Source organism: Primulina huaijiensis, chromosome 11 (assembly GCF_012295235.1).
Source record: "Primulina huaijiensis isolate GDHJ02 chromosome 11, ASM1229523v2, whole genome shotgun sequence".
NCBI classification, from domain to species: domain Eukaryota; kingdom Viridiplantae; phylum Streptophyta; class Magnoliopsida; order Lamiales; family Gesneriaceae; genus Primulina; species Primulina huaijiensis.
The window spans coordinates 17,193,006-17,204,079 of record NC_133316.1 but is presented as its reverse complement, the minus strand read 5'-3'; the positions used below and the strand labels follow the sequence as shown (position 1 = coordinate 17,204,079).

The window sequence follows — 11,074 nt, the reverse complement described above, 5'->3', positions numbered from 1 at the left end:
TTTAATGCCACCATCAATATTTGCACATTTGTCGACGGCAAAATGAGATTTACACAAAGTGCAAATACTTGAATAGGCACATGATGCATCTTCAAATTCTGTGTTGTGGGGATTTAGTCTCGACATACTCAGCCAAAGAAAAATACGAACTTTCGGAGGGATATGAAGACTTCATGCAAGCTTCCACCAACTTCTTTTTATAACAATAGGATGAGTGATTTTTTCTTTAACATGTGATAAAACCTACGTCTTTTTTCTTGGATAAGATTTATGTCACGCACTAAAAATGTTGATGCCTATATAATTTATTCATATATTTTTATTTATTTATTTTTGAATCAAATCATATATTTTTATTTAGTTTGTGATTATAATTAAATCTTTTTATTTTGAAATATTGAACACCTTCATCGCACAAGGTGGAGTTGTCAGCTCTTAATAAACCCATCGACGCTGTACGCCTAGGGTAAGTTCTGAGTAAAAAGCTACCTACCAATACATTTCCCAGCAGTTTTCTGCGGCTGATATTACTCCAAAAACATCACCCTTTCTCCTCTAAATTGCCCTCGAATTTACTACTCCGAGCCCCAAATCGCAGTCATGTCGATGACCATTTTCTCAGCAACACCTCCAAAGCTGCCATCTCTTTCACCTCCTACAAACTCTCATGGAAGAACCCTTTTCACTCCAAGAACGAATCTTTTTTTTACGTTCAAGAAAAATTGCAACTTTCACTTGTTAGTGGGTGCTGATGGTGTGTCTGGTGTGGCTGCTACCGTGCCGGAGGAGACTCCTTCGAGTGCTGAGGCGAATGTAGTCTCAAATGGGTCACCGCCGTCACCGTCGCCGTCGCCGGAAGTGGTGGCGGACATCGCGGAGGGTGTGAAGGGATTTGAGGACCCGAGATGGGTTGGAGGGACTTGGGATCTGGCGCAGTTTGCTAAGGATGGAAAGACTGATTGGGATGCTGTGATTGATGCTGGTGACTGAATTTCTACTTACGCCTCACACACCGACACACGCACTCTCTTATATGTAATATGCTTGCAAATTCTTTAAAATGAATAGTGGATTTTGTGGAGTGTAAACTGCAAAAAAATCCCTTTATTTTTCAAGAAATTTATCTAAAATTTGAAGTGCTGCTCACTCACAGTAACTTAGGCGCCTCTTATTTTGGGGGTCCTCCATTGATATAGTTGAGGGAGGCGACGGGCTAACGTAATGTGTTTTGGGTCAGATCTTGCATTTTTAAACAAAATTTTGCACCTTTTGGTTATTTTCAATGATGTTAAGTTCTTATATATTACTCTCATTGAAGTATTTTTATAAGGATTATTGATTATTTCATCTTTGACCTCTCTCGGAAAACTTGTATCAACTTATATTCATTGTTTGAAAGTTTGATTGAAGGAAAATAAAGTTTAAGGTTTGTGGTGTTGAATAACTGAAGCTATAGTGTTTATTTATCAATTTCTGTCTAAGCATTGATTTAATGCTTCTTTGATGGTTGGACCATTAACCATACATGTTGTGCCTCTTTCCACTTATTTATTTATTTTTTATATTTCCTGTAAACGTCTTTCCGATTATGGAGATGAGACAAACGAATTTTTTTGCTTAAATTGGTTGCTTAATCGCACTTGAAACTGAAGGATCAGTTTGTTTTATTGTAATGATCTTACTTACAAATAGTGTTCCATTTATAAAAAAATTAAAATGAAGTAGTGAACTCTTTTTCAAAAAAATAAATATAAAAATAGTGAACTGTTCGATCTTTCTATGAATTGACATGGTTTCGAGAACATAGCATTAAGTTTTTAGTTTCTACTAAGATGATTCAACCTAGTAATTATGCAATCCGAACTCTAAGCTATTGATGCTAGTGAATGGGATCTTGTGAACCTTGTAATGATTTTCACCTTGGTACCATATAACAGGACTTGTATTTGCCCGGCATAGACTTGAATTGTGGGTTTTTCTTCTTTTGTTCTTGAATTAGATTAATTGCCATATTCCATATGGAATCGAAGCAAAAAGGTGACGAGTATTAAGCTTGGGTTAAATGACCCATATTGGCAAATGGATTTTCAACTTTCCTGTAGTGGTTAAAATGGCTAAATTTCAATCCGTATTTAGTGAATCTTGAGGTAATCTTGGTGTCTAAAAATCTTGGTACTGATAGGCTCATGACAACATGTCATGGAAATAAGATTAGTTGGAACATTTTCTTATTATGGTTTGGGTTATAGCTCACACCAAAGAAGTAATATTCAGAAAATGACACATGAATCTGTCCGAGACTATTGCTGACGTCTGGAGTTCTACAATCTTGTGGTTTCCAGGCAAACTTTATGAAAATAATATGTTGGTAGAATTCTGTGCATTTATATTTTGAAATCTTTCCCAGATCTTGATCTCTAAAAACTCTAAATATTGTTAAATGTTTGCAGAAGTGAAGAGGAGAAAGTGGATGACAGAGAATCCAACATCGTCCACCAACATAAACCCTATTATTTTTGACACCTCCATTATTCCTTGGTGGGCATGGACCAAGAGGTTTCATCTCCCAGAAGCTGAACTCCTCAATGGTTTGCAAGATTACTCTCCCCCTTTTTAGTGCTATCAATACCACCATAATGAACGGTTCAAAATTTTGAGTTACGCCAATGTTGAATTTTAAAAATAATGTACATATTCTGAAGATGGAAATATAACACAATACATGGTTTGCGTGATTCACCTATAAAAGTCTATCTCCACGACACAATACATTACACGTTAGGACTCTAGTAATATCTCTAAGTTATTAATACAATCATCACCTCGTTATATATGTGAAAATATATTGCCGTAAACATGGGAGGTAATATTTTCTCACGATAAAATCTGTCGGGACCATCAAATGACCCTGTCGTCTTATGTGTTAGCCAATGTGATCGAGCGATTGAAATACAGTGTTTAGATCATTGAATATTTTAAAAGATTTGAATTTCACCGTGATTATCAGATATGGAATTTGGTGTCATATCTAATAACTTTGAATAATTTCCTATAGGGCGTGCTGCAATGATAGGATTCTTTATGACATATCTGGTTGATAGTTTAACCGGAATCGGGCTCGTCGATCAAATGAACAACTTCTTCTGCAAACTGCTGTTATTCGTGGCTGTTGCTGGTGTTCTTCTGATCAGAAAGAACGATGACGTAGAAACATTGAAGAAATTGTGGGAAGAGTCGACATTCTATGATAAGCAGTGGCAAGCAACTTGGCAAGAAGAGGCTTCAGGCAGTTCGGAAAAGAACTAGTCAAGTTGGAGGATCTTCGTATTGTTTTGTCTTTTTTTGGAGCAAAGATGTTGTAATATTGAGCAAATTTGAAATTTTACTATGTATTTTCAGGGTTCTAGAGTAATTTATTTGCTCTTTTCCTTTAAGAAGACGAGTGATTTTCTTAAAAGGCCTCTTGGAAAGTAGCATAATCAATTTTGGTCTTAAATTAATTTATCCAATTAGCCTATAGTTTATGTTAAATTTCAAATATATCATTTTACCTGTTGATGGATGTAATTCTGTATTACTGGTAATTATATTGTATCTTGTTTTTCATTATATATATATATGTATTATAATTCAGTCTTATAATCTATATTATTTTATTAAGGTTGAGATACTTAGAGTAACTAAATTTGATGTCATGATGTGTTTTAATAATTATATATATTAATAAAATGTTAAAATTTTAGTGTAAGTTATATGTAGTTCAATAGATAGAGTCATTATTTTTTTGAGTTTATGTTATAGGTTCAATTCTTATTGAGATCATTTTTTTATTCTTTTATTTTTCAATTTATTTTTTAATTTATATATCAAAATTACAGTGTAGTTCTTCACTATTTCTTATAATTATATTTTGATCTTTATTTAAATATAAATCAAATGAATTATAAAAAATATTATACAAGCACGTAACACGTGCGTCGGTGCACTAGTTATATTTATGTATGGGCTTCATTGTGTGAGTGATTATAGAAAACCACGTTCCGTGGGTACATTTTTACGGTTTTTTCATTGAGAAAAGGTGGAAAAATAAAGTAACACTCCAAAATTTTTGAAATGTTCAGTCAAATTTTAAATAATAGATTTAAATAATAATAATAATAATAATTAAATAAAACTATTTAGTTCAGTCAAAAGGTGTGATATATATAAGTAATTTTTCATATCCATTAATTCACTCATTGTCTAAAAGAGTTGGAATGTGTTTGATTAAGCATACACATGTGAGAATAGTATTTGGATGCGTGACCTTTTAAAAAATTCTCGTACGTCAAACTACTGACGTTGTGCCGCTTGATCTGATTGGCTAGTGGGCCGTAAAATAGTAACGTTAAATCTTAACGGGTAATACAATCTCTGATAGGAACAAGTCCGACTGTAGAAAAAGGAAATGACTGATTTCTTAGGGATATGAGACAACACCAGGAGATAGACATGCATCTTCCTGGACTTATAAGCTTAACAGCCCGACCCATTAGCACTCAAGTAGGTGCACTCTGTGCTGCAACAAGTATAAAGAAATTAAGTTGTCTTGATTAACAACTATAGTTTTTGGTCTAGTAGGAAGAGCTTAATACTAACAATTAGTATCAGAGCTAGGCTATGAATTCAAGTATCCCAAGAAGCATATTTCTATACTTCTTGGAGGTTATTTGGTTAAGCGTGCATGAATGAGAGTAGTAATGGAATAAGTGATCTACCGAAAAGTTCTTGTGTGGGAAGTTGCTGACGTTGTGCAGCTTGATCTGGTTGGCTAGGTGGACCTTAAAAGAGTAATGTTAGATCTTAACAGAAGATATTGTCTATGCTGAGGACATGACTGACGATAAGAAAAGAGTAAAATTGATCTCTAATAGATATGAGACAACATGAGCATATAGACATGCACATCTCCGGACTCATGGACCTAACAGCTCGATCCATTAGCACTCAAGTAGATGCATTCTACGCTATCACAAGTATAGGGAAATAAAATTATGCATTGATTAACAACTATAATTTTTAACCTAATGATTAGCGTTTGATCCTAACATAATAAAATAAATAAAAATACTTCTAAATAAAAATAATTTATTGAAATGAATTTATCATCCTACAAATGAAATTTAAATAAATTTATATTGAACATTACAAACACATAAAATATATTTCTAAAATAATATAACTTCATAAAATAAAATATTTAAACTTAGATATTTGTCAATAACAAGTTGAAAATGTGTCAAGAATTAGTGGTTTAGGTATATGCCCAGAAAAGAACTTGATACTTGTTGAGAGATAATGACTCACCAACTCCTATTTCTTGCTTATAAATAGGCCTCGCATTAAGTATTCAATCACAAAAACTTCTCTTAAATTCGTTGACTTTTAGATAGAAAATATTGAGTTTGAAGATTGAGCAAAAATAGAAGAAAAATACGCAAAAAATAGAAAATCATTTCCAAAAATTTCAAATTTTTTACACAAATCTCCTCTTCCATCCACATATCAAAGTGTATAGGAAGTTTAATAATATCATCAACCAATTATGCCCAGAAAATCAGAATCACGAAGAACAGTTTCTGAAAAATTCCAAAAATTTGTATTTCAGATACCATTCTAGCTCGATTTACTCATTTTTCTTGAACGAATTTTCCTTCTATTTTAAAATAAAATGTGTTCAAACTATTTTGTAGTTTAAGTGTATGCCCATTGATCATTCCTACAATCGTCGGAAGTACTGCCTTTGATCGTCCGAAATGAGCTTGACAACCACTTTAGTTTTTCAAAATATGTTCTTAATTGGTTTCGAATTTCAAATAATGTTCAATATAAAAGTGTAGATCATCCCGAAATACATTCACTGAAAAATATCAGCCATGCATGGCTGCCAGAGTAGCCACATGCGCCGGCCAGATGCCGAAGTTTTCGTTTTCCGATCAATTTTCGACATAATTCCGGCCATCTTGTGAAGTTTCATAATTTTCGGACATGTATTTGATTTAATATAAATTTTTAAAGTTTTAACCAAAACTATTTGGTACAAGTTTTGTACAAAATTGATTTTTAAAACATTTCGACACCTTCCACTAATCCTAATCGATGTAAACAATCAAATTATATTTATAGGAAATTATCTTGGCTTGAGATTGAATTCAAGAAGAAAAAGTATGTTTCTGAGATGAGGATTTCTACCTTAAGGTTCTACTACCGATTTCTTCAGTTATGCTCCATTGACATTCATCATGGAATTTACAGTAAATTTTCGTAACTAGCGATTTATTCATATATATTGCATCATATGTGGATTTCTCATTTTATTGGTCATATTGTACTTCATAATGAATTTCTGGATTTATTGATTCTTGAATGGTTATCGATCGGCTATTTATTGACTGAATGACTGAATTAATGAATGATTGGAGCCCTAGACAACAGTCAATGTATCGAATTGCTAGTCCATTGGACAATGCGTTTCGGCCTGGAAATGTGAGTCCAATGAACAACGGGTTATCAACCCGAGTATATGGTTCATCTGAACAACATGACTTCGGTCCAGAAATGTGAGTTCTTCTTGGCTTATAAATGATCGATTGTTCGAATCCTACTTGTGTACATTGGGAAAAGTACTAAACCGAATGTTGTGGGAGCCTCCTTTTTAGCCTACGCTATTCACTTTAAAGTTCTTAACAATCACTGCATTTCACTTGACAAGATATTTTTTGACGATACATTACTATTGATACATGTCATCTCATATTAAATTACTGCACTAATAAATTTTTGTTTGACTTGTTATAATTATATGAGCTCAATTTTATTCTCTCACTAAGACTCTTTTTTTTTTCTATTTATTGCAAATTCCAGATACATTATTTCATGACTTCAAATAAGATAGAATTGAGAAAATGAAAAGGCAAAAACTTGTGTGAGACGATCTCACGGGTCGTATTTGTGAGACGTATCTTTTATTTGGGTCATCCATGAAAAAGTATTACTTTTTATGCTAAGAGTATTACTTTTTATTGTGAATATGAGTAGGGTTGACCCGTCTCACAGATTAATATCCGTGAGACGGTCTCACATGAGACTCACTCAAATGAAAATGATGGCTTAGCAAGACCGTTAATTCTATTTTGAATTCCTATTTTTATCTTCTATAAAATCAAGAATTGTACACGCTTTCGTCACAATAAGTTAAAGTAATAATGATAATATTACAATTTAGAAGTGCACAAATAATATAACCTAAGTAGTTATTTTATTTATTTGATTTTGCTAAATAAAATTAATTCTTTTTTTTATCCGTTGTATACTACTTTATCATACTTTCATTGTTATCATACTTTCATTGTTCCTTGTTATTTATCTATCTTTATCTATTCTCTTTCTATACATTGTTCCTTGTCACTCTTTCTATACACACACACATACACACACACACACATATATATACATACATACATATATATATATATATATATATATATATAATGACAAAACTAAGATAGATATTTTCGTAAATTTGTTTATATGATAGGGAGATATATGAAAAAAAAATTAACTTTTCAACTTAATATTGCTCCTCGTAACCTTCACTTAATTCTAATGACTTAAATATTATATAATTGTAACTAAATATATTGAGTAGTTGACGTAACTCCCGTTATAAAAAACAAATGAAGAAACATTCAATTTTATTTTATCCACATAAAAAATTACATCTACTTTTAAGATTCTAACTATGTGCATATTAATTACTGTTGTTATTATTTATTTATTTATTTGTTTTTGTAAGATTATTAATCATATAATGTTGTTATCATTATAATTTGTTTGTTTATTTGGTTTTGTAAGACTATTAATCATACATTACACAACGTTAAAAACTCCGTTAATCATAAAAATAAATTTATGTTAGAATATTTTTATTATCCTAAATTTTTATGATCAACAAATACTAACGTGGAAATATAAAAAATTCAGCCGGTATTTAATTGTAATTTCAGGTTTTCAGACCGCTAGATCATTTTCAAGTCATTCGGACAAGAACACAAAAGTTCAAGCCATTTTGCAAGAAAGTCAAGCCGCAGATTATCTGAACTCTAGCTAGCTGCGAGAAATCATTTGTCAAACTGACCAGCAATACACGAGTTCAAACCACTGAAACTCCAAACGCACTGCAACCAGTCAGAATTGAGTATTTTCAAAAAGCATTGTAAGGTCCAAAATTAAGACGACGTAATTCAACTGCATGCAAATCTAGGGAATATGAAAAATGGTTAATTAATTTCTTTTAATTGCTTAACTGATTATGTGACATGTTTACATGACGTTTTAGTAGTTTTCTACTTACATGCATTAAAAATGTATTCTTAAGGGTTATTCGAGTTACGATCGAGGAACGAAGACCGAGGGCTGAAAAATGTAAAATGTTTTTTTATTAAATAATTGTTTTTAATTATTTAAAATATGATGGATGCTTTTTCATATTTTTGAAAATAAGGGGTTTTGAGGTGATTTTATACGCCGGGGCGTAAATTTTATCGGTGTTGGTTTTTCAACGAAAATACGAACGTGTTGGCAACCCGGCTAATAAATTAACAAGCTTCTTTAAGCAAAATTATTTTAAATATTTTAATTAAACACTAATGAATTAAATGGGCCTAATTAAATTTATTAATGGGCCTAAACCTTGTTACTAGATTAATTAAGTATATAATATACAACCCACCCCATAACCCTACCTTATGAACGCCACTTTCAGATTTTTTTTTACTCCAAAACTCTCCCCAATATTCACACGACACACACACACAAGATTTCTCAAGGGAAACTTCGGTTTTTGAAGAAACAATTCAGCCTAGGGTTCTTGTCGCCATTCTTCGCAATCGTCAATGAGAATTCGTGCGTTAAATACGTATAGGCACGCCATATTCCTCTTTTAAACCATCTATCACACCATAGTAATTGTTTAAAAATATTTTGCATGAAAAATAAGTTGCACTTCTTATCACGTTCTTTTTTATGTATCTATATGTCTAAACTCATGAATTATTGCATCAAAACATGGTTTGTATGTTCATGAAGGGGCTGCCATGATTAGGGGATGTTCAAGGGTGGTTTTTACACGCCTTAGGGAGTCCTAGAACACATGAGACACGCTGCAAATGGAATAGAAACAAGCTGGAACAATATGTGCGTTTTAGGGTCAAGTGCTCGGTTATGGGCTGGTTGCTTGGCTTGGGGCCATGTCTGGGACCAGAGGCAAGCTAGGGTCATGGTTGAGTCAAGGGAAGAGTCCTAGCCACGGTAGGACTCAAATACCAGAGCCTGGGAGGAGTCTTAGACCCGAGAATCGCATGCATCGTGCGTAGGGTGCGCAGGCTTGCAGGGAATAAGGGGCTCAGGGCTGGGCTAGGGTGACTCCTTAGGGTCCTAGGTGGGTGCACAAGAGGCTGGTTCAAGGGCTGGGTCGATAGCTAGGTCCTAGGCGCGCTTACAAGAGTCCTTGTCTTAAGAGGAGTTCTCGGCCGTGAGTTGCAGCAAGGTTTGTGGCTTAGGTTGGGGCTAGGGTCGGGTTCCTTGGGTGCTTAGGGGCCAGTAGGGTTCAAGGGAGGGCTGGCTTGATGTTGGCTCAGGCCGGCTCGAGCTTGAATCGTGAAAACGTGAGTGTGGCTCGAGGGTAGGCTCGTCCGAGGATCAGCGCTTCTATTTTCTGCATATGATTTATGTTTATGATTTACGTTAAAGATTTTTAAGACTATTTATTTATGCTTTTTGAGTGGTTTTTGAGAGGATGATACTTTTTGCGATATTTGAAAAGATTATTTTTAGGTTTGGTAAACGTTTAAACGATTTTATGACTCAAATTATTTCCTTTGATTTTTTCAAATACTAATTGGTTGTTTTATTTTAAAAATGGTGCAAAAATATTTTATGTAATTTCTATAATTCGGCCGTTGCTAAGTAGGAAAAAAAATATCTAGTACTTTTTAAATAAAATGAATAGCAGACGTTGCAAGCAGACTGCAAGTCAAGCTTTTCAACATCTACCCTACTTAGATTCAGTCAACTTTATGAAAAGCAAGAAGCTTAAAGTCGCAAAAACACAAAGAACATTAAATTAGTATTTAATGATACATACGCCAATTGGAAGTGAAGTCAACTTTATGAAAAGCAAGAAGCTTAAAGTCGCAAAAACACAAAGAACATTAAATGAGTATTTGATGATACGTACGCCAATTGGAAGTGACATGTTCCTTCTATTGGGTAACGGTACATATTATCACTGAAAAACAAATCCAACGTATATATGCAGATTTCAGAGAGAAAAAAGAATAAAAAAACAGATTTTTTTAAAATATTTTATTATTCTCCCAAAGCGTACATATTTTCAAGAACTTCGAGCACACGTAAGCTTTCAATCTTAAACTGCTCACTTAGCACATACTTATCAAAATATATCTTAGTTACAAAGATCATTATGTGCTATACTACTAACTCAAGCCATCTAGCTGCGCGTTGAGTTATTTTGTTTTCTGGAGAATCGAGGATTCTTAAACATCTAGATATTGTCAAAATGATCATTAAGAGTTTCAAATTATGTAGTAATAAGTCTTAGTTGAAATGAGTTGTTACAAAACGTTGTCTATCAAAGTATTTTAGTAAAAATCTTAATAAGTGGAAGAATGGGTGACATAAGAATTTTATCTTCGAACATCCACAAAAATATTTTTGTTTCTATATTTATTCATTTTTCAGTGTTCTAACAAAACTAGCAGTTCAAGAATATTTCTTAATAAGAAAGATATTGAGAACAGTTCAAAATTTAGAAAATTTTATAAGAGTTTATTCACTCCCTCTAAACTCTAATCTGATCTCAACAAGTGGTATCAGAACGGATTTTCCTTGAACTCTGATAACTATGTTTAAAAATGACATCATTTAACAAGATTCCAATATTTTCAAAATAAGATTATGATGATTAAAAAATACCATACAGGAACATTCAAACTAAAGAGGGAGTGGAATTTCG

The 11,074-nt window shown here is 33.0% G+C and overlaps 1 protein-coding gene across 1 annotated transcript; it reads left to right on the top strand.

Moving 5' to 3' along the window:
- The first annotated feature begins 458 nt into the window (after window positions 1–458).
- Window positions 459–3,505, top strand: LOC140988079 (light-harvesting complex-like protein 3 isotype 1, chloroplastic). The gene is made up of 3 exons (XM_073456978.1): window positions 459–982; window positions 2,451–2,588; window positions 3,056–3,505. The coding sequence occupies exons 1-3, from the start codon at window positions 601–603 to the stop codon at window positions 3,304–3,306; spliced, it is 771 nt and encodes a 256-aa protein (XP_073313079.1). The 5' UTR covers window positions 459–600; the 3' UTR covers window positions 3,307–3,505.
- Window positions 3,506–11,074: the final 7,569 nt, after the last annotated feature.